Source organism: Micromonas commoda, chromosome 8 (genome assembly GCF_000090985.2).
Source record: "Micromonas commoda chromosome 8, complete sequence".
Taxonomy (NCBI): domain Eukaryota; kingdom Viridiplantae; phylum Chlorophyta; class Mamiellophyceae; order Mamiellales; family Mamiellaceae; genus Micromonas; species Micromonas commoda.
The window spans coordinates 142,314-165,075 of NC_013045.1; the positions used below are offsets into that span (position 1 = coordinate 142,314).

Here is a 22,762-nt window from a genome sequence, read left to right on the forward strand (position 1 = left end):
GATTCATTTAATGTCAACGCGGCCAAAGCAGCCGTCAGTGTATAGTTACGAATGGCGTGCCTCATCCGTTGACTTGGTGCCTACCGATGCGTCACTTCTCACTGTCCGGGGTCGCCGTCAAAGGAGTCCCCGTCAAACGCCGTGGACGGGACGACGTCGATTCTCTCCGCCGAGTCCTTCTTCTCGAGCTTCTCCCGCTCTGACTTTTTCTTCTTGTCGGATTTGTCCTTCTTCTCCTTCTTCTCCTTCTTGGAGCTCTTGTCCTTCCTCTCCTTGCGCGCGCTCTGGACGCCGACCATCTCGGCGAGTTCCTCCTTCTTATCCGCGAGCTCGTCCTGGAACTCTATCACGCCGTCGGCGCCGTGGAAACCCTTGGCCCACCGCCTCAACACGATGAGCCGATCGTCCTCGACGAAACTCACCGGCTCGTCGTGTTTCTTGAGAAGGTCCGAGGTGCCGTCCGCCCACAGCACCCCGAGACAGATCGAGTGCTCGCCTCTCGCCCTGTACACTGCGGCCCGTACCACGCCGTACCTCAACTTCGTGTCCAGAGGGACGTACTCGCTCGCGTGCACCGTCACCAGTTGCGTCGAATCCGGATCGTCGTCGAACAGTTCGCTTCGAGCGCTATCGATGAGGGGATACGCCAGGGTCTGCACCAGCGCCCGCGCTATGACGGCCATCTGGTTGACAAAGTCCGGCTCGTACTCTATGAACCTCTCGCCGTTGTGAATCCTGTTCTGGCCGTGCCTCGGGGGCGCCAACGCTAATCTCGCGGTCATGTCCTCGGTGTTCTCGCCCACGATGTGCATCGGAACGCCTTCGTCTTTTTCGTTCCAAAGTTTGCGGAGCATCAATATGATGTTCATCACGCGCGTGTCCCTGTGTCTGCCCGCGAGGTTGTGGTTGGCCTGAGTACCCAGCACGATCGCGGCGTCGACCGTGTTGTCCGTGATGACGGGTCGCAGCGTTTCCAGTTGAGCCGCGTCGCCCTGGATGTGCTTCACGACGATTCCCTTCCACCAGAGTGCCTCCGTCGACGAGCTCACGTTGTCCACGCAGTACTGGTTATCACCGACGGGCTTGAGCTCGATCTTCTCCATCAAATTCTCAAAGTCTTCGCAGGTCACCGCGTTGACGAAGATCACGATGGAGCCGGGCAGCCGCTGCCGGACAATCTCGTTGAGCCTGCTTCGGAGGCGTTGGGGGTATTGCTCCCAAACGGAGCGCCAGCCGCAGACGAGCAGGTTCCTCTTCTTCTTGCTGTTCACCGGCCCGTTCTCCATGCGCTTGGCCTCGATTTTGGGGTGCATGCTATGCATCTTCAGCGCCTCCCCGGCGTACTCCTCGAAGACGCCCAAATTTTTGTAGTGGTGAACCGGGTTCACCCGCGGGCCGATGAAGATGAGCAAATCGTCGGGCTCAATCACGATGTCCATCCTCGGGCACAGTCCGAAGCCCTGGGAACGCATATCCTTCTCGGACATACCGGGCCGGAGGATCCCGATGAACGCCGCGGTGGTGAACTGCTTCAGCGTCTCGCCGTAGGTCTTACCCACGCAGTCGCCCTTGACGTTGAACCGACCGCTTCGCAAATTTTTGGCGATTCGCCTCCGAATCGCGGGGCCCTCGAAGTCCAGTAGGTCGAGCAGGATGGCGCTCAAACCGGGCTGCGCCGCGCAGTTGAACATGAGGGCGTTGGAGAACTTGGTGAGGTCCACGGGTATCACCGCGGGGTTGCCGTTATCGTGCGCGAAGCACGCGGCGTCGACGTATTCGCTGGGGTTGGACATCTGCACCACGACTCTCAAATCCGGGTTCAAGCCTGTGCCCTTCGCGTGTGTGTACGAGTTGGTGAAGAGCACGTGGCGCAACGCCAGGAGGACACGAAGCGTCGCGCCGTTGTGAATCGTCCCGTCGCTTTCTTCCTCCTCCACCTGGTCCATCTTCGACATCATGATGAGAATCGCGGAAGCCTTGTGCGCGCCGACGCGAATGAGGTCGTTGACGTTGGTCGGGTCGCCGACGCGGCAGATGATATCCCGGCCGATCCTCGTGCGTTTGGGGTCAATCCCCCTCTCCGCGAGGATCTGCTCGAGCTGCTCGTGCATCTCCGCTTTGGACAGCTGATTCGTCATGAGCACCACGTTGGAGACGGCGAGGGACGTGGACGGCGTCTCCAGCAGAAACGTGAAGCGTTTGATCCATGCGAACGGGAACATGTTAAGGAATCGGCGCTCGTTCGTCTGCTGGTACTGCCGCCGCAGGAAACAGATCTGCACGACTACCCGCAGCGTCGCCTCGTTCCACCCGAGTATCAGCGTGTGCTTATCCTCCGCCACCTTCGTGTGTCCCTCGGCGATGGTGACCAAGAAATCGTCGATCTGTTTCGTGATGAAACCCACCACAACGGCGAATATGACGAGGCCGAAGATGATCAGCGACACGTACACGAACCGCAGTCCCATCTTATCGGGGACGGAGTCGTCCACGCCGGCCGCGATGACCAGCGAAAGCGCGAGGTAGATGCCGTCCGCCCAGGAGTTGGAGCCGAAGACGTCGAACTGCGCCACCGCGGGCCTCGCCGCGAGGTAGTGGTAGAGCAACCCCACGAGGACGAGCACGACGGAGGTGAAGATGACGACGAGCTTGAACGGATAGTTGGGATTGGCGGCGATGCGATTCTCGAGCTTGTACCCGAGGCGGTCGAGGCGGGAGATCCGGGAGGTCATGTTCCTCGGGAGGTCGCGCGCCGACCTGAGCACCTCCTTCTTCGCGACGCTGGCGTCCTGGTACCGCGCGGGCGCATCGCTCAGGCCGATTTTCTCGAGAACGTTTGGGACGCCGACCGCGGATAGGAGGCCGCCGCCGTCCTCGGGCTCCAGCCTGCCGTCGGGGGCGATCTTAGTCATCCCCGGTCGACGACCGGGTCGTCAACGACGGATACCCGTCGACGCCGACCCTCGTGTGGCCGGTACCCAACCAGGGCAACGACTTTTCCGAGACACATTCAATAATTTTCCAACGGCTGACGAAGACCGCCGCTGCTGCGTGGCTGACGATGCGGCTGACGTCTGATCCTAAATTCTAACCCTCGATTTGATTTCGCCGGCGCCGCAGTCGCAACCGCAACCGAAAGGTGGCCGCCGCTCGCTAACCCATCGATCCGAGAGATATCGCCGGCGGCGTCCCCGGTGCCGCCGCACCCCCCGGCGTCGTCGCGATCCCCCCGCCTCCCGCGAGCGCCGACTGCAGCCGCGACCTCGACTCGCTTCCGAGCGCGGCGACGGCATGCCTGAACCCCTCGGGCGCCGCCGCCGCCACCATCCGCACCAGCGCCGCCGCAGCCGCCCTCAGCTCCGGGACGGGCGGGTGGGGGGCGGCGCGGCGCTCGTCATCCCCGACGCCGGCGCCCGCGTCCATCGCCAGCGGCAAGAACACCGAAACCGCCGCGGAAACGGCCGAAACGGCCGAGTCTCCCCCCCCCGCGCCTTCTCTCGACGACGCCAGTTTCGTGACGGCGGCGGCGCACAGCTTGAGCCCCTCCGCGACGGCGCGCGCGTGATCGCCGCGGGCGCGGTCGTCCCCGGCCGCCGCCGCCGCCGCCGCGAGCGCGCACCTCGCGCGCGTGCCCGCCGCGGCTGCGGCGCCGTGCGCGCGAAGAAACGCGAAGGCGACGTTTGAGACGTCGTCGTCGCTCCCCCCGAATCGATCGTCCCCATCGCCGAGTGCCGACGGCTGCCCCGAAGTCCTCTCGAGCGCCAGCGTCTCCCTGACGGCGGCGAGCGCCGCGGACGCCGCGCGCGGCTCCGCGGCGCCACCGACGATGGAACCGACGACGGCGTCGACGTCGACGGCGTTAGGAACCGCCCGATTGATGCCTCCTCCGCCGTCTCGAGACGCGATCACGCCGGCGGCCACCGCCGCCACCGAAGCCGACGCGGGGGAGACGCCGCCGCCCGCGTCGATCGCATCGCGCGCCGCCTCGAGCGCGCGCGTCGCCGTGAGGAGCGCGACGTCGTCTCGGGGGCACTCGCGAGCGGCGCGGGCGAACAGGCGCGCGAGGACATCGCCGTTTTGATGATGAGACGAGCCGTGATCAACTTTGTCGTCATCTTCGCGCGAGATGTCGACCGCCAGCGCGAGCAACGGCGCGGACATCGCGCCGCCATCTTCGGGACGCGTCGATTTATCGCTCGACACGAGCAGGGCGTCGAGGGCGACGAGCGATGCGCGGAAATGGGGCGACGAGGCGGGTACCGAGCCCGCGATCGCCGCGCCCAGCGCCGCCGTCGCGAGCGTCCACTCGGAAGGAGGAGTGCCGCCTCGCTCGGCGACCAAAGCCGTCGCACGCGCCGACGACGCCAACGTCGCGGCGCACTCGCGGACGAACGTCGAGTCGGATGCGACGCGTGCGCCCATCGCGCGACGTCGCTCCACCAACGTCGCGGCGCACGCGCGAACGGCAGCCACCGCCGCGGATCCCGCCTCGGAAGAGAAAGAGGAGGAAGAGGAGGAGGAGGAGGAAGAGAAAGAGGAGGAGGAGGAGGAGGAGACGAGCGCGTCCAACGCCAGCCTCAGCGCCCTCGTCGCCGCGAGGACGTCGACACCAACCACCCCGTCGGCCCCGTCCCCCCGCGCGACTCGTCCCGGGGGCGGGTTGAGCGGCTCGAAGAGCTCCTCGAAGAACGCGGCGTCGTTCAAGACTCCCGCGCAATCGGCCGAGTCGTTCAATCCGCCGGGTCCCTCCCTCGGACGCTCTCCGGAAGAAAACGAACCCGACGCCGCCGCGGCCCGAAACGCGGCGGCGCACGCGTCGAAAACGGAGGAGGAGGAAGAAGAAGAGGAGGAGGCCAACGCGAGCGCCTCGAGGGCCGGGCCGGCTGCCCTCGCCAGGTCCCTCGCGATAATCGGTCGCGACGATAGGTCGTCAGTCGCGAGCGCATTGGATCGCGTTAGCACCCGGCGCCACCAGAGCTCGCAACGGTTCCGAGGCGCGTCGACGTTCGCCTTGGCCAGCGCCGTCGCGAGCGCGTCGGGGGCGTGCGTCGCCGCCACGGCCAACGCCCGCGACGTCGCCACCCGCAACCTCGCGGTGATTCCCTCGCACGCGCCGTCGAAATATTCTCCGTTCTTGTCCGACGCGTCGTCTTCCGATTGGTCGAGAGAGAGCGCGGCGACGGCGGATCGGACGATGAAGTCGACGACCCTGCGCGTCGCGGCGGGATCGCCGCCGGTGACCCTGCCGTCGACGAGCGACGCGGACGCCAACGACAAAGCCTCCAAAACGCTCGCCGGGTCCGCGACGGAGGAGGCGTTAAACCTTAAACGGGGGGTTGACTTTCCGGCGGTAGACTCTCCCGAATCCCCGTCCCCGTCCGTTACAGCCGTTACCGCCGCCGCCGCCGCCCGCAGCGCGGAGAGCACCTGCGCCTGGAACTGCTCCAGGAGGGCGCTCCCCGGAACGTCCGGGTCCCGCGCGTCCCCCAGCGTCTCGACGAGGCGCGTCATCAGCGCGAGCCCGCGCGGTCTCAGCGGCTCGGAGGATGACGTCGCCAGCCTGTGACCCAAATCCACGAGCGCGTCCGCCTGCGCGCAGAGCCATCGATCGCCGCGGCTTTTACGCGCGAGGGCGAGGTCGAGGTGCGCGGGATGCGCGGAGACGAAGGAAGGGATGGCCGAGATCATCGCCGCGGCGATGACCCGCGTGGAGAGCTTCGGCGCCGCGCGACCGGCAACCTCGATCGCGATTCTCCGACCGTTTCTCCGACCGTTTCTCACCCCGCGCTCGTCCTCCGCGTCCGAATCGTCGCCCTCTGCGTTCGAAGGCTCACCCTCGGCACCCTCGGCACCCCCACCCTCGTCATCCCCATCGAGCTCGGCACCCCCGTCGAGCTCGGCGCCCCCGTCGAGCTCGTCGCCGCCCCAGTCCCGCCCCGGCGCGTGCAGCGCCACCGCCGCCAGCCGCCTCGCCGCCTTCGCCGGATCGTCGTGAGCGTTCGCGCCAGTCAGCAACCACAGCGCCCTCGTCGCGTCGCGAACCGCGTAGCCGTCGTCATCCTCCAGCTCGCCCCCTTCGTTCCCCCCGCCGTACCCGTCGAGAAGCGCGAGCAGGTCAGCCTCGATGCCGCCTCCGACGTGATGAGAACGTCTCCGCGTCGATCGTCCGTCGCTCATCGACCGAGCGTGGACGGAGCGAAGCACCGCGTACGCGTCGCGCTCGCACACGTGCCGCAGCGTCGCGGCGGCGACCCTTCGCAGCGACGCCGAGGCGGAGCCTTCGAGGTACGGCCGGAGCCTTCGGACGAGCACGTCGGGTGGCGCCGTCTGCGGAGCAAACACGGCGAGCTGCTGCAAAAACAGCGCAGCCTCCAGCTGGCACTCGGCGTCGCGTCGATCACCCGCGTCGGTTCCGTCGTCGCCGTCGGTTCGGTTCCCCGTCGGTTCGGTTCCCGTCGGACCGTTTTCGCCCCCGTCCCTGACGGCCGCCACGAGCGCCGCGAACGATTTAAACGTCTCGCCCCCCGGGTCGAGGTCCGGTCCGATCGCAGCCACCGCCGCGTTGACCAGACGCCCGCACGCCGCCCTCGTCTCCGCCGCGCCCGCCGCGTACGCGCACTCCGGCGAGTTTACCATCGCGAACGCCAGTCGCCGCACCGTGGACGCGTGCCTCGCGAACCCGGGTCCGACGTGTTGCGCGACGACGCCGAGGGCTCGGAGGGGCCACAGGTGCGTGGCGTCAGATCCCACGTCCACCTGCGCGCTCGTCTCGAGCAGCGACCGAACCAGGGGTTTGGTCGCGGACGTTGCGGCGAGCGCGCCCGCGCGTTGAAACGTCGCCGCGGCTGTGCACGCGGCGACGGCTCTGGGCGACGGGCCGTCGTCGTCGGCTGAAGGGTTGGAATTATCGTTTGGGTTTTTTTGACTCCCCGGGCGATCGTCGCTACGCCTCCTCGGCGGCGTGGACGGCAGCGAGGCCGCGAGCGAGGTTAGGAGCGACGCCGCGTCCGCGTCGCCCCCGAGCTCGGCGGCTCGCGCGGAGAGCTCCGCGGCGACGCGCCAGTGCGCGGGGCCGGACCATCGCGACCGGTCGACGGCGCCGGCGATTTTCGCAAGTGACGACGCGACGAGCGATGCGTCGGCGAAGGATTTGAATCGATCGGAATCCGCCAACGCGAGCGACGCGACGCACGCGTTCACGAGCGACGCGGGGGACGCCGGGAGGAGACCCGAACCGTCAAATTCGAACCGTTTTCGAACCGTTTCCGCCGGATTCGAATCGTCACCCGAGGGATTCGAATCGTCACCTTTGACGTCGCCTTTGACGACGATCCCCGCCTCCGCCTCGATGAAACGCAGCGCGGCGGGGTCGACGGTGCATAAAAACGCGAGCGCGTGGACGCGAGTCGCCTGCAGCGTCGCCGCGAGGCCCGCCGGTCGCGGGAACCGTCGACTAGCCCCTCGACGGAAGGAACCTTTCGCGTACCCGCCGAGCCCAAACCCCAAAAATAACTCCTCGTCGCGCGGGGCGTCCCAGCCGCCGTCGAAGGCTCGCAGCTCGTCGAGCGCGGCGTCGCCGCCGCCGCCGCCGCCGCTCGCCCACGCCCCCGCGTCCGCGTCGTCGCCGCGCCGTCCCAGCGCCAAACGCAGCGCGACGACGCACGCGCTTCCCAGGTTCGAATCCGGCAGAGGCCGAACCGGAGTCCCGCAGAGCGCGACCAGCGCGTTCGAGTACCCGACGTGTCCCCCGCGTCGTCCGAAGCGTTCGAGCGGCGGTTTAAGCGGTGGATCCCGAGCGTTTTTCCGAGCGTTTTCGACGCCGTGGATGACGTTGAACGCGCGTAGCGTCGCGAGACGAAACGAAGCCAGCTGTGTCGCGACGAGCGAATCCGCCGGCCACTCGCCGACGTCCACGTACCCAGCCGTATGTTGTCCAGCCTCGGCGCCCCCCTCTTCGCCTCGCGGGTCGCCTTCGAAGAAATGAACGGTGTTGACGAGGGAACAACGCGCGGCGTCGTCGAGTAACGCATCGACGACGGACGGCGGCGCCGGTGAGTCGTTTTTTTCGTCGTTCAATTCGTCGGTGTTCGCGATGGACGCGTACGCGGCCAGGAGGTCCACGGCGGCGGCGCGCCATCTCAACTCGCGCGCGGGCGGCCACCGCGGCGCCGGCCGCCTCTTCTTCTTCGCCGCCGAGCTCGACATGAAACCGAATGCGCCCGACGACTTGGACTGCGATTGCGCGCTCGATCCGCCCTCGTCGTTTTCCAAACTCTCCAGAAGCGTCCGGAGCGCCTGAGGGTCCAACGCCTTTTTCAACGAGGCGAGAATCTCGTCGCGACGCGACTCGGCCTCGTAACGCCCGGAGGGCCCGCGCAACACCCCCGCGGCGGCGAGGAAACCCCGAGCCCGCAACTCGCACTCGGCGTCGGCGTCGTCGACGTCGACGACGCCGCCAGCCAACGCAAACGCCGCGGCGGCGGCGTCCCTGAGCAAGCCGCCGGGAAGGCCCAGCGGAAGGACGTCCCCCGCGGCGACGAGCGCCGCCGTCGCCGCCGCGCCGCCGCACACGGCGGCGACGGCGGCGGCGTCCATGGTCCCCGCAATATTGGCGGATACTTTTTCGACGGATCGGCGCAACAAGCCGGCGGCGCGGCGGGGCGACGCCGACGCGAGCCGAGCCGCCGCGAGGGCGACTTCGTCGGGACACCCGCCGGAATCCATGGCGCGAAAGACGCATCCGCAGAGCGCGTCCGCGGTGTCGTCGTCGACGCGACCGGCGGCGGCGAGGGCGTGCGCGATGGCCCTCATCGCGATATCCCCGGTGACGTTCACTTTCGGGTTTAGGGTTCGATCCTCTTTCGATCCGTCGTGTCCAAAAAAAATCGACGCGAGCGATCGCAGGAGCGAACCGCGCCCGGGCTCGTCGAGGCGCGCGATGACGCCGCAACGGAGCACGTGCAACGCGCACGCCTCCGCGTGGGGCGCGTCCTCCCTAGCCATGCCCCCGGGTCCCTCGAGCGCGTCGGCGATGGCGCCGTACACCTGCGACGTCATCCCCACGAGCAACCGCGCCGGAACGGATTTACCGCTCTCCAACGATTTCGCCGACACGCGAGCGGTGAACCGGACCATCGCCGCGGCCAAGCCGTGGCGCGCCCTGCGCCCGTCCGCCCCCGGCGACCGGCACGCGTCGCGAAACGCCCTCACGAAGCACGTCTCGATCGTCTCCGTCCACCGACGGTCGACGCCCGCGCCGTCGAGATCCAGCGGAGCCGCCGCCGCCGCCGTCGCCGCCGCAGCTTTAGCCGCAGCCAAAGCGGCGCTCGACTCCGTGTCCCCCCCGCCCGCCTTGCCCCGCATCAACCCGCCGAACAACCCGCCGCCCGAGGACGAAGAGCGCCTGTGGTGCGTCGGCTTCTTATTGTTCTTATTGTTTCCGCCGCCGCCTCCGGACCCGCTGATTTTCGTGGGGGTATCGTCGAGCGCGCCGACGGCTGCGTCGTATACGGCCGTGTCGTCGCCGTCCCCGCCGCCGCCGCCGCCGCCGCCGCCGTTCGACCCGTCGGGAGCAACGCGCGTCGCGTGCGTGTGCTCCGAGGGATACAGCCTCGCGGCGGCCAGCGCGCCCAGCGCGCTCGCCGCGCACCCCCGCGTTTCCTCGTCGCCCTCCTCCAGCGCGCCGCGAAGCACGTCGCGCATCTCCTCCGCCGCCGACCGAAGCCCCGGCTTGCCAGATCCCCCCCGCGCGGACCGACCGCCCTCGTCGCCCCAGAGCCCGGACCCGCCGGGCGTGGACGCGAGCGCGCCCGCGGCCGCGCACGCCGCCGCCTGCACCGTTCGTCCCGCGCCGGGGATGAGTCGCTCGCGGTCCCCCGTCAGGTCCGCCAACGAAAACGCCTCCCGCGCGCAGCTGTGACCGCTCTTCTCCGCCGCGTTCTCGAGATCCCTCGCGATCAAATCATTGGAGGAAGAACCCTTGGACGACGAGGACGATAAACGGGGCCCGTGCGCGAGGCCGTGCGCGATGGCGTCGCTGACCACGCGCGCCGCGGCCGTTCGAACCTCCGCTCGAAGCGGTCTCTCGCGACTCGCCCCGCCGACGATCGCCGCGAGCGTTCGCATGGCGCACCTTCGCAGAGCCCTCGCTCCGTCGGGCGTGAGCGCCCACGCGTTCGGGAACTTGGCGGACGTGCCGTCGGTGGATTTGAGGAGTTTGGCGACGGCGGCGACGATGGATCCGGCGCCGCCGCTCATCGCGGGCCCGTGTCCGCCGCGGGCCAGCCGAGCGACGCATTCCAACGCTCCGATCCTCGCCGCGCCCTGGCGAGTGAGCCCGCATCCGACGTTGGGCTTGGACGCGGACCCGCGCTCGGGGAGCGCGGTTACGTGCGTCATGATCTCGTTGACGCACGAGTACAGCGCCACGGCGTTGCCTGGGAACGGATGATCGGGAAGGAGCGGGTCAATAGGGAGAGATGTCAGCCTCGGTTGGCTGCGAAGTGTCTTCCGTGTCGACGGGAGGATGGGGTCGCTTTCGGGCGCGGTGCGGCGCGCGTGACGCGCGGGTGACGCACCGACGGAGAAGAGGACCGAGAGGACATCGGATGCGCTGCGTCGCACCGCGGGTCCGGCCCAACCCCCGCACGTTATCCGGAGGAGCGCGTCCTCGAACCCCCGCTGCCTGGCGCGCACATCCTCGGGATCGGTGCGCCGAAGGCACAGCTGCGCCTCGGCGAGGGTGTCGAACACCGCCGCCTGGTCTATCGCCGACGGATCGCAGCCGTGCGGCACGAGGTGGGCGAGGCGATCGCCGAGTGCCTGGAACGTCGCCATCGCGCGCAGGCGAAGCCGGGCCGCAGCCTCCGGCTCCGCGACGTGTGCGCGCGCTCTCGGATCGCCCTCGGTTGTTGGCTCTCTCGCGAATGCAGCGCTGTGAGATCCCACCTCGCTGCAGTCTGGGATCCCTAATAACGCCACTCGTTGGGAGCACTCGCGGAGTGTGCGCGGGGCGCCATGGCGGAGTTCAGCGTCGCGTGCTCGGCACCCGTGGCCGGCGCACAGACCAAGGGCGTCGCCACCTTGGCCGGCGATGTCCTCGCGTGGCGCCCGAGCGACGGCAACCTCACCGGCGAGCGCACCGCTCCCCTGCACCTCATCACCGGGCATCAGCGCAACAAGGCGGGGTCGAAGGTGCCGTCGCTCAGGCTCGTCGTCGGCGAGCCGATGCCCGGACAGAAACCCAACGCGCTGGTGCTGTCGTTCCCGGGCGCCGAGACCGACAGGGACGCCCTCAGCGACGCCATCAAGGCGGCGCTCACCGAGATCATGAGGTCGCGCAGGATGCAGGCGGACGCGGACGGCGGGGGGAACCCCGACGGGGGCGCGCCGGACGCCGACCGCGCGCACGTCACCACCGCCGCCGAGCGCGCGGCTCGCGAGGCGCTCCTCGCCGCTAACCGCGACCTCGCCGACATGCACGGCAAGCTCGTCATGGGGTCCAAGCACCGCCGCGACGGCGCCGAGCTCAGCGCGACAATCACCGACGACGAGTTCTGGGCGTCGCGGCGCCACCTCCTCGCCGGCGCGGTGGCCAAGGTGGGCGCCAACCAGCGCACGGGCATCGACAACTCCGAGATCGCGGGGATACAGGGCCAGCGCGCGGGCGACGGCGACAAGGTCACCGCGACGCTGACGCACGAGAAGATGCACCGCATCTTCGCAGAGAGGCCCGCGGTGCGACAAGCCTTCGTCGACAACGTCCTCGCCGGGAAGATGACGGAAAGAGAATTCTGGACCCGGTTCCTCAAGTCCGAGTACTTCAAGATGGTGCGAGCGGGGGCGCCGCCGCAGGGCGAGGAGGAGGCTGCCGACCTGCAGCTGTTCAGCAGGCGACCGGCGCCCGAGGTGGAGCGCAGAGCTCGCGTCCTCGCGCTGAGCAGATCCGTGAACCTGGTCGCCGACGCGGGGGATTACGCCGGGCAGGTTGGCACCGCCGTGGCGTCGCAGGGCGCCGGGCGGGTCATGGGGATGGAGGACGACGTCGGCGGGGGACCCCAGGGTGGACACGGCATCGCGAGGGACGGCGCGAAGGAGCCGCCGCCACCGGCGACGCGAGCCGCGATGGTCGCCGCGGCGGGTGGCTCGGGCCACGCCAAGGCTGCGGCGGCCAAATTCGCCGCCAGGGAGGTGCTCCAATCGCTGAACCATCACGCGGAGGTGGTGCTTCGGGGCCGACCGTCGATGGCGGTCACGGACGCGCGGTCCGCGGCGATGGCGGCGGAGGAGCAGGAGCGCGCCGCGTGGGCGCAGACGAGCAACAAAAACGTTTCAAACGCGGGCGGCGGCGGCGGCGACGACGACGACGCGCTCGTTCAGCTCGAGGACCTCGTGGAGCGCGAGGCGCCGCGCCGAATGCGTTTGACGCTGGAGGATAGGGACGCGTACTTCGCCGCCGCCACGGGAGGGACGCGGGACGGCGCGGGCGACGGAGACGGCGAGGGAGACGAAGCCGGACACATCCGGACGATATCTCCGGAGACGGTTCGCGCGAGGGCTCGGCACCTGGTGAAGGGGATCCGGCTGGTGTGCGAGCAGCTCGGCATCGAGCCCACCGTCGACGGCGTTCCGGTGGCGTTTCCAGAGGGAACGGAGATCACGGACGAGGACAGGGCGAGGGCGAGCGCCGGGCGGAGGGAGCTCGAGGGCGGCAAAAAAGGGGTCAAAGGGGTCGTCAAAGGGGAGCCCGACGAGGCGTCGGCGCGGGTCGTCAAGGGCGAAGAAGTCGACGCAAAAACGGGGATTGGAAAACGGAAGAGGCGACGCGGGATGCCGCGGCCCGTCGCCAACGAGGACGCCCTCGCCGTGCTGAAGGAGATGGCCGTGGCGAACAGGCGCGAGATCGTCAACGCGGGTCTGGGCGGCGGCGGCGGCGGCGCCACCGGCTGGGGCGCCGCCGGCGATCTCGAATCCGACGCGTGCAAGCTCGACGACGCGACGGAGGGCGCGCTGAGGGACGACGCGGGGATGGCGAACGAGCTCCTGCGGCACTTTTGGTCCGCCCAGCCCTTGGTCACCCCGGCGCGGTGGGACAAAGCCGACCGCGTGGCCAGGACGCTGGAAAAGGTGTACGAGCGACTCGAGGCGACGAAGCGTTCGCAGACGGGCGCGAGGCGAAGCGCGGCGGCCATCAGGTTGAAGCCGCTGGTGCAGGCCATGGACGCGGCGTTCCAGTTCTTCGACGACGAGAAGGTGAAGAGGGCGTCCGCGTACGAAGCGTTTGAGAAGGAAAAGGCGGCGAGGGAATAGACGGGTTTTGTGTCTCAGTCGTGCTTGCAAATGGAGACGATACCCACCGCGGTTGATCGTTTGTTGGCCCCGTTGGGTACTGTACTGCGTGCTGTATCTTCCTGCGGATTCATCACGACGTTCATTAATTCGCGGCGCGACACTCCTTGCATTTGGAGCGTACTCGACCGTGCTCGCAGATTTGAGACCCACCGCACTCCTTGCAATGAGGGCGCTGACGGCCGTGCTCGCAGATGGATGCACCACCGCACTCCTTGCACTGAGAGCGCCGACGACCGTGCTCGCAGACTGCGCCCCCACCGCACTCCTTGCACGTAGAGCGCTGACGACCGTGCTCGCAGATTCCACCCCCACCGCACTCCTTGCACCGAGAGCGCTGACGACCGTGCTCGCAGATTGAGCCCCCACCGCACTCCTTGCACTGAGAGCGTACACGGCCGTGCTCGCAGATGGAGCCCCCACCGCACTCCTTGCACTGAGAGCGCCGACGACCGTGCTCGCAGACTGCGCCCCCACCGCACTCCTTGCAGCTATAGCGCTGACGACCGTGCTCGCAGATTCCACCCCCACCGCACTCCTTGCACCGAGAGCGCTGACGACCGTGCTCGCAGATTGAGCCCCCACCGCACTCCTTGCATCGACTGCGCCACTTCCCGTGCGGACAAGCGCTGCACACCTTGCAGTTCGACCGATACTTCACCCCGTGCTCGCATGGCCCCTTTGTGGGAGGGGCTCTCTTCCGCTTCGTCCCCTGCTTCGTCACCTCCTCTCCCCCACTCTCCGTGTCCTCGACTTCACCATCCTCGTCGAGGGTCACTCTCACGTTCGGCCGCCAAATCGCTGGCATCCACCCCCGCGCCCCGTCCAAGTGCCCCGCCGGTCGACGCCCGTTTGAAACTACCTTCGTAAGAGTTACCTTCAGTTCGGCAGTTCGGTAGTGCGACTTTCCAGCTTTCTGTCTGTGTAGAGTTGGAACGAGCTTCGCACTGTCACTGTTCGCATTGCCACAGCGCGGTGTAACGCGCGATACGCTCGAGCCGCGCGTATCGTTCCGACATCTTCGGTATTTAACATCGTCGAGAGTCGTGCGTCATGTTTCGCGCGGTGGCTCGTCGCGCGGTCGCATCCGTCGGGGCGCTCTCGTCCGCCGTCGGTGGCGTCGGCACCGGGGGATCGACACGAGCGATTCGTCCCCGACCGTTCTCGTCGGGCGCGGGCGGATCGATGGACGGCAAGATCCCGTTGATGTCCGTCGCCCTCGGCGCCGCGGCGACCGCGACCGCCTACGAGGCGGCGCGATCGCTCGAGAAGCCGAACCCGACTCCCGCGGCGAGGCCAATCCCCGAACCCGCGGGCAAATCCACGGCGAGCAAATCGTCCAAGGCGGTCGCGGCGGTGGAGAAGAAGGAAACCGAGAAGAAGGAAACCGAGAAGAAGGAGCCGGAGAAGAAGGAGCCGGAGAGGAAGGAGCCGGAGAAGAAGGAGCCGGAGAAGAAGGAAGAGCCCAAGGCCCCGGTGGCAAAATCAGACGCCGATCTCTTCTACGCCCAGCTGCTCACGCAACGGAGGATCTTTCTAAACGGGAGGGTGGACGATAAGAGCGCGCACACGCTGGTCGGAAAGATGCTATTCCTGGACGCGGCGGATCCGACGAAGCCGATCGTGATGTACATAAACAGCGGAGGCGGGGTGGTGACCAGCGGGTTGGCCATATACGACGTCATGCAGCACGTCAGGTGAGTGACGACGCGCACATCCCCGACTCTGCCTCGTTTCGCTAAATTGTTAACAACCGCTAATTTATATCCCCGGCCAAACTACGCTCGCAGGCCGCCGGTGTACACCGTGTGCCTCGGCCACGCGGAATCCATGGCCGCCGTGCTGCTGTGCGCGGGCGAGAAAGGGCACAGGTACGCGCTGCCAAACTCGCGAATAATGATTCACCAGCCGCACCACGTCGTCAGCGGGCAAACGACGGATATCATCATCAAGGCGAAAAAGGCGGAACACACGCGCGAGACCCTCTCCGCGATCATACAGGCGCACAGCGGCAAAGGAGAGGGCGAGGTGAACGCGGCGCTGGAGAGGGACACGTACATGACGGCGAGCGAGGCGAAGAAGTTCGGCATCGTGGACCACACGGTGACGCGAATAACCGAAATCGAAGGGTTGGACCTCGACAAGGGAAACGGGAAGTGAAAGGGACAAGAGGAGGGGGGGCCCGGTTGACGTAGCTCACGAGCTAGCTAGCTAAGCTAAAAGTTAGAGTCTCTACGCGTGTTGTTAAATGTCCGGAGGAGGTAATCTCGTACCTTCCATCTTCGCAATCTTCCCGGGCCGATCCGCGCGTTCCCCTCCGCGGGATCTCTCTCGCTTGGAAGAAGAAAGCCCGTCGTCCTCATCGTCGATCAGCGTAGTCCCCGTCAGCGCGTCTTCGACGTTAAAGAACCGCGTCAGGTAACTCCCCGGTCCGTTGTTATACACCGCATCGCGGAACCCTTTCAACACGCGTTGCACGTCGTGAGACCCCGCGCAAAGATTCCGGTTGCCATCCGCCGGGTCCGCGATCCCGAGCCTCGGCGGGTCTTTCGCCGCGAACCCCCCGTCGGGCGCCGAGGTCCGCGGCCGGCCGCTGCGCGCGAATTCATCCTCCGTCATCCACGCCGAGGGCTTCGGCGCGCGCCATCGCTCCAGCGTGAGCACCTCTTTCTCCACGTCGATCTTCCCCATCTCCCTCAGGAAGCCCACGAAGGCCTCGCCGAGGTCGACTGTTCCAACCTCGGCGTCCAGCTCCCCGTCCTCCTTCTCCTCTTTCTCGCCCCGCTTCTCCTCTTTCTCGCCCCGCTTTCCCTCTTGGCCGTCTTTCATCTGACGTTTCACGTGGTTGAGGTAGCAGACCAGCGCGCACGTGACGGCGTGCGAGCCGAGCCCGCCTCGGGAGACGTCGCCGAGTCCCTTTTGCTTCAGCAGAGCCTTGACGCTCTTGGTCAGCGGCCTCAGCTCGGGGTGGACGCTTTCGATCATGCGATCGGTCCACTTGGCGGCGGCGATGCCGTTCTTCTGCCCGAACACGATGTCGATGCCCGTCCTGAGTTCGTTAATCTCGCACGACGTTCGCACCAGTGGGACTCGACACCTGGTGATTGCGACGGTGTTGCCAAACTTTGGATCCCTGCGTATGGCCGCCGCGACCTTGCGCGCCGCGTGGATCATGTCGGGCTTGATCACCTCGTTGATGACGTCCTGCGACGCGTTTCGGTCGCCGCCTTGGTCCAGCCATCTCTTCCAGATGATGTCGTGGTTGACGGCGATGTCCACGTCGCTCGTCGGCAGATCGGTGCCGACCCTGGAGGACCCGAAGACTTGCACCTTCGCGTCGCCGTGCAACTCGCGTCTGACGAGGCTCTTGATGTGCCTGATCGTGGCCCTGCGATCCGGCACTTCGTCCTCATCGGGCAGCGTCGTCTGGTCGAAGATATCGATGTCGCGCGCGAGTTGCGTCATTCGAATCATCCTCGCGCGCCGAGGAGTGAGCGCCTCGTCGGGAGGTCCGACAATGTGATGAACCTGGAGCTCAAAATCCTCAAGACAACAGCTAAGCTACCTTCCTACCTTCTAGACTAAGCGCGACGCTAATCGAAAAGCGACTCCTCGACCGGGTACTCGACGCACGAGTGAAAGTGCGCCTCCACCAGCCGCTCACCGATCGCCGCCTTGACGTCCCCCGCGAACGGCGCCAGCCGCTCGCCGACGCCGCCGCACCGCAGCTCCGTCAGCGTCGTCAGCTTCCCCAGCGCGACAAACTCGTCGACGTCCATCTCGGAACAGTCGCACACGACCAACCTCCTCAACGTCGCCACCCCGAGCAGCCGGTGAATCAAACCGTCCTCCGACGTCTCAACCACCAAGGACTCGAGGCAGTCGGTCCACCGCGCCAAACGCCTCGGCCAGATGATCTGCCTCGCGCGATACAGCTCCAGGTGCGTCACCCCCCGCAGCGGCGCTTCCCGCAAGTCCCACACAGTCTCCGACCGGTACCCGCCCACGTTACCGCCGACGCCCAGCTTTTTGTTCTCACCCTCGGGCGCGGCGAACTCGCACCCGAGGCACAGGTGGGCGATGGCGGACTTTTTCGCGAAGGAGAGCTGGTGCAGGTGCCTGGCGCTGACCCGCATGTCGCGCTCCGAGTTCGCGTATCCCCAGTTTTCCGGAGCGCCACCCGGTTGTATCCGGAGGGTTCGTAACTTATCCGGCGGACGCGACCAGTCCACGTCGGGATACGCGAATCGCATGTGCGGACACGACTTGACCTCAAGCCACGTCAGGTTGCGGAGCGCGACGCGCCAGTGCGCGATGCACGCGTCGGTGACGGGAAGAAACTCGAGGCGAAGCTCGCGCAGCATTTGGCAGTGGCATAGGACGCTTCGCACGGTCAAGTCCGTGACGAGGGGAAGGTGGCTCAGGTCCAGGCGCGTGAGCGCGGGGGGCGTGGTGAGCGCGGTTACGGGCGGGGGGATCGCGACGGGAGGGGGAACGAACGCGCGGTTGGCCATGGACGACGACGCCAGCGGCGCCTTCTCCACCGATGTGCCCCCGCCCTCCCGTTCCCGTTCCCCGCCGCCGCCCCAGAGGGGCCGAAGCGTGTCGTCGGTGACCCGCTCGAAAAACCCCAGCGCCATCTTTCGCAAGCTGCGCGTCCCGCACAGCTCCGCAATCGTCTCGCGAAGGTACCCGTGCGACTCGTCGTCCTCGCCCGTTTCCCCGCACTCCAAAGCCACCGTCTCCAGCGTATCCGCTAACCCGAACAATTTCGTCCACCCCTCCACTCGCGTTTGCAGTATCCCGTCCACGACCTCGACCATGGCGGCGGGTATCGGCGTCGACCGCGTCGGCGGCGGCCGCGAAACCCCGACGCACGCCGGAGAGTCCTCCTGCCAGCACCGCCACGCCGCCGTCAGGGGAACGTTCGGCACCGCGGCAAAGTCTCGCAGGCGGAGTTTGGTCGCGCCCGCGGCGAGGCACATGGCCAGGACGCGGACGTCGAGCGCGCATCGGTCCATCGTCTCGTCGACGAGCGCGGGGTCCATCGCGGGCGGAAGCCGCGTCGTCTCGCGGAGCACCGCCGCGCACGCGTCGACGCACAGCGCGCGCAGGGTCCGCGGACTCGGATCGTCCCACGGGTGCGTCCAGAAGTTTTGGTTATTGTCATGGCAGCCGTTAAGGTTTCTCGGCAGGTGGCACGCGGGACCTCGTCGGACTGTCCGGCTGTGCCTCCGGCGCCGTTCGCGCTCCATCGCGCGCGCCTCGCGCCGCGCGGCGCTCTCGGCGGCGGCGCGCCGACGCTCGGCGCGCTCGGCGCGGTGTAACGGGCGATCGTCGTCCATCGAGGACGCGCCCGATCCGTCGTCGTCCGAGCGCGAGCCGGTCCAACCCGGGGAATGATGCTCGTGCGCGTACGCGGTGGTGACCCCCGAGGTGGCGCATCGGTGCCGCGGCGTGGTGTCGTCCTGGCCCAGCGGCGCGCACGGCTCACCCGTGAGCGACGACACGTACGCGTGCAGGGGCGGCGCGCGACGCGTCACGCCCGCGGGGCGGCCCACCGCGCCGACGCCCCCGGTGGCGAACCGACCGCGGGGCGCGACGTACAACAACGTCTCGGGCTCATCGTCGTCCGATGAGCCGTCGTCGTCGGAGGACTCGAACGAGGACTCGAGCGCGGACCACGATCGCGGCGACGTGATGTCCGAGACCCTCGGGGAGGGATCGGGGGGCTCCCGGGGAGGGGATCGGGGGAGCTCCCGGGCCCCGCGCCACGCGGACATGTCCACCGCCAGGCCGGGTTGCCAGGCAGAAATCATCAATCCCCGGGACGACCGTTGAAGAAAGTCAACGATTTCTAGCCGGAGGACGCGCCCCGAGCCGCAGACCGATACGCGCCGGGCCGCACCCACGCGATCGTCCCGCATCGATCGCACCGACGCGCGCTGACCGCGTCGAGCCGAATCGCATCACCGAGCGCACCGAAGCGCGCCCCACACCCCGTCGCGACGCTCGTCGGTGTCCCCGTTCGCCGGAGGCGCATCCGAGAAACGCCCACCAACCCGCGCCCACTCACTGTGCGTGCGTCTCGCTCGACGCGCCCCAGGCCCAACTCGGTAGCCGATGGACCCGCGCGAGCGCGCCGAGCTCTACGGACAGGGCGGCGGCGGCGGCCACGTCCATCCCATCCCGCCCATGCACCCCGGCCACCCCGAGGCGACCCCGAACGACGGCGGCGGGTGGGGACCCAGCGACGAGCCCGTGACGGCCGTTCGCCACAAGCTCGCCGCGCAGCGCCAGGCGGATTACAACGAGCACCTCGCGCGGCAGAACATGGGCCCCGACGGCAGGCCCCCGATGCGCGACGTCAACGACAACGTCCCCGACGGTCGGTTCCACAACCGCGGACAGGGCGGCCGCCCGCCCGCGCACGACAACCGGGCTGGCGGGGGCGATAACCGCGGCCGGGGCTTCGAGGAATCGCCCGGCATGGTCTTCGGCGACGAGGAGATCATGCCCCGACGCAAGGGCAGCGGCATGAAGGACATGTACGGCGTCAACTCCGACCAGAAGCGTCGCATGCGACAGGAGGAGCGCAAGCGCCAGTACGCCGCGGAGCTCCAGGCGCAGATCGCCGAGCGCGAGCGCGTGAAGCGCGAGGAGAAGGCGCGCGATCGCCAAACCGAGCAAAACGCGCAATCCTTCGGAGACGCCATCTACGACATGCGCGACGGCAGGCACGATTACCGCGGCGGGCCCGGACAGTGGGACATGCGCCTCGGAGCCAACCGCCAGCACGCAGACCCGCACCAGGCGCATCAGCATCATCAGCATCATCAACAGCAGCAGCAGCGACAACCCCAGCAGAACAGACGACCCGGGGCGCCCAGTCCGTATCCCGACGATACGCCGCATCCGCATCAACCGATTCCGTACAACGACGGCGGTTACGACGACAGCGCACCCCCCGTCCATCCGCCCCCGCGGGGACACGGCGTACCTCACGACGACGGCGGCGCGGGGCTGCCCGGCATGGGCGGCGTGCCACCCCCGCGGGGCGGCGGACCGGACGAACTCGCCAGACAGCAACGCGCGGCGGTTGCTCGGAAAAAAGCCGAGTACCAGGCTGCTTTGCAGCAGCAGATTCGCGAGAAGGCTGAACGAAAGGAACGCGAAAAGCGCGAGACGGCTCAACGGGAAGCCAGGGAGGAGGCTGAGGCGGCGAGTTATAACCCTTGGGGCCGCGGCGGCGGCGGAGCGCCGATGCGGGACGACGCGGGTAACCTCGCCACCGATTTGCGTCACATGCGACAGGACAACGAGGAGCGCGCGATGGCGCCCGTCCCGGGGGCGCACGCGCTCAATCAACACGGTAATAACGGCCGTAACGGTCAGATGATGGGTCATGCAGGCGACTACGGACCGAACGGAGGGGGCGGTCCATACGACGGTCCATATCCCGGGGAGGACGGTCCATATCCCGGCGCCCCGTACGGCTCGCAGGCGTATCCACCTCGCGGCCCCTCGCAGGGACCCGGCGGAAACTACGGCGTCCCCCCGGCCCCCCCGCCGGTCAACACGGGCCCGCGCGGTAACTTTAGCGCCCGCGAGAACGCTCACCCGCACGAGGTGGAGGCTCGAGCCCGAGCGCAGGCTGAGCTTCAGCACGCGCTCAAGGCGCAGATCGAGGAGAAGGAACGCAAGAAGGAGGAGGAGCGCAGGCGAAAGGAGGAGGAGGACCTCGCGGAGGAGCGCAGGTTACAGATCGAGCAGGAACGTTTGCGCGAGGCTTTCGAGCGCGAGCAGGAGCTCGAGCGCGAGAAGGCTGAGGAGCGCATGCGAGCGGAGGAGGAAGCGTATACCCTCGCGGCGAACAAGCGAGCGGCGCAGAAGGACGCCGACGTGAGCGTCGCCGTCCCTCGCCGCCCGCCGCCCCACCAACCGCAGAACGAACCGTCCCCGAGGCAGTCCGAGGGGGGAGGAGGGCCCGGGCGGCCGCCGAGGTCGAGCTCCGGCCATCCTCCTCCGACGGGGGCGACGGAGGCTTTCGACGGTCGGCTGCGCTCCCCCGGCGGCTACCCGCTGCGAGGCGCCACCCCCGCGGGTGCCCGCGAACTCGCGCAGCTTCGCGCCGAGCTGCAGGCTGAGCACCAGCAGCTCGTCAAGATCATGGAGCAGCAGAACGTGAACATGGCGGCGCTCCAGAAGCGCGCGGAGGCTGCGGAGAAGCACAGCGCCGAGGCTCGAGTGGAACTCGCGGAGATGCGAGAAAATCTCAGCGACCAGGTGTTCATGTCGCAGCTCCCCGGGGGCCCGGCGCGGGGCGAGAACGCGGGAGGGATCGCGAGGACACGCGCGGGCGAGAACGCCATCACCGCGCACGGCGTCGACGTTCCGATGTACGTGTCCAAGCACGATCCCATCCACGGCGTTCCGCACATTTCGTCAGACGCTGATTACGGCGCCTTCATCCGTGACGCCGTAGGCGACGGCGGCGGGGACATGGGCCCACAGCTGGACGGCCCGGGCGACGGCAACAGCGGGTTCGTCGCCGTCGGCGGTGGCGGCGCCCTCGGGTACATGGGCGAGCTCGGCATCGCGGAGACGTCGATGCGACGGTCGATGGACGACGCCGCTTCAATCGCGGGGGACTCGAGCTTCATATTCCCGGGACAGACGATGGAACGCGCGCCGTGGCTGGACGGCGCCGCGGGGGAGGGTCCGGGCGCCGCGGCGCGGGGTAAGGCGCCCGTCAACGCCGTCGGCGGCGCGGGCGGGCCGCCCATCGCGCCCGCGCCCGGGGCGAGGCCGGCGTTTATCGACGACGACGGCGACGAGGGTTTGCTCGGGAAGCCGAACGGTCATCAATCGCGCCCGTACCACTCCGGCGGCGACGCGTTCGACGACGACGACGACGACCTGGTCCGCGCCGGGGTGGGCACCGAGGCGGACGACGCGCCCGCGTTCCCGGCGATGCGAAAAGAAGGGTTCTTCGGCGAGGACGGCGAGGAGATTAGCGCCGACGATTTGGCGATGCACGGAACCACGACAAACGCGAGTAAAGCGCTAGACGCCGTGTATAAGAAGAACGAGGCGAGGATGAGGGCGCTGGGTCTGGCGGAGGACGGCGCGGGTTTCAACGACCAGGGTCCGGGCGGGCTGGACCCCGTGAGGGGCCCGCGGGCGCCGAACGACGTGCGGGAGCTCGACGGGATGCTTCAGCGGTTTCTCAAGGCGAATCGGGGCGGGACGCCGACGGGTCTGGACCACCCGCCGCTGCTGGAGGAGGACGAGTTCGACGGGCCGGGTGGGTACGGGGACGATGAGCGGCTGCGGATGATTCAGCACCCGGACGACGACGAGGAGGATGTCTTCAACAGGCCGGACACGCAGGTGAGCATGGAGGCGGATACCC

General features: G+C 68.0%; 7 protein-coding genes across 7 annotated transcripts; 2 read left to right on the forward strand and 5 right to left on the reverse strand.

The window, feature by feature from the left end:
• Positions 1 to 98: 98 nt before the first annotated feature.
• Positions 99 to 2,912, reverse strand: MICPUN_101757 (predicted protein; the record flags this gene model as incomplete). The annotated part of the gene is made up of 1 exon (XM_002508059.1): positions 99 to 2,912. The coding sequence occupies one exon, from the start codon at positions 2,910 to 2,912 to the stop codon at positions 99 to 101; it is 2,814 nt and encodes a 937-aa protein (XP_002508105.1).
• Positions 2,913 to 3,015: 103 nt separating this feature from the next.
• On the reverse strand, positions 3,016 to 10,836 carry MICPUN_105913 (predicted protein; the record flags this gene model as incomplete). Its single annotated transcript, XM_002508060.1, has 2 exons — positions 3,016 to 10,436; positions 10,578 to 10,836. The coding sequence occupies 2 exons, from the start codon at positions 10,834 to 10,836 to the stop codon at positions 3,154 to 3,156; spliced, it is 7,542 nt and encodes a 2,513-aa protein (XP_002508106.1). The 3' UTR covers positions 3,016 to 3,153.
• A 180-nt stretch (positions 10,837 to 11,016) lies between these two features.
• Positions 11,017 to 13,308, forward strand: MICPUN_60505 (predicted protein; the record flags this gene model as incomplete). The annotated part of the gene is made up of 1 exon (XM_002507776.1): positions 11,017 to 13,308. One exon carries the CDS (start codon positions 11,017 to 11,019, stop codon positions 13,306 to 13,308), a length of 2,292 nt encoding a protein of 763 aa, XP_002507822.1.
• Positions 13,309 to 13,432: 124 nt separating this feature from the next.
• Positions 13,433 to 14,366, reverse strand: MICPUN_60506 (predicted protein; the record flags this gene model as incomplete). Its single annotated transcript, XM_002508061.1, has 2 exons — positions 13,433 to 14,267; positions 14,302 to 14,366. The coding sequence occupies 2 exons, from the start codon at positions 14,364 to 14,366 to the stop codon at positions 13,433 to 13,435; spliced, it is 900 nt and encodes a 299-aa protein (XP_002508107.1).
• A 481-nt stretch (positions 14,367 to 14,847) lies between these two features.
• Positions 14,848 to 15,463, forward strand: MICPUN_71893 (predicted protein; the record flags this gene model as incomplete). The annotated part of the gene is made up of 2 exons (XM_002507777.1): positions 14,848 to 15,044; positions 15,138 to 15,463. Coding segments are annotated over 2 exons (523 nt in total), but the record flags the coding sequence as incomplete, so codon positions are not given.
• A 128-nt stretch (positions 15,464 to 15,591) lies between these two features.
• On the reverse strand, positions 15,592 to 16,812 carry MICPUN_60508 (predicted protein; the record flags this gene model as incomplete). The annotated part of the gene is made up of 1 exon (XM_002508062.1): positions 15,592 to 16,812. The coding sequence occupies one exon, from the start codon at positions 16,810 to 16,812 to the stop codon at positions 15,592 to 15,594; it is 1,221 nt and encodes a 406-aa protein (XP_002508108.1).
• Positions 16,813 to 16,940: 128 nt separating this feature from the next.
• MICPUN_60509 (predicted protein) lies at positions 16,941 to 19,274 on the reverse strand (the record flags this gene model as incomplete). The annotated part of the gene is made up of 1 exon (XM_002508063.1): positions 16,941 to 19,274. The coding sequence occupies one exon, from the start codon at positions 19,272 to 19,274 to the stop codon at positions 16,941 to 16,943; it is 2,334 nt and encodes a 777-aa protein (XP_002508109.1).
• Between the last annotated feature and the right edge of the window lie 3,488 nt (positions 19,275 to 22,762).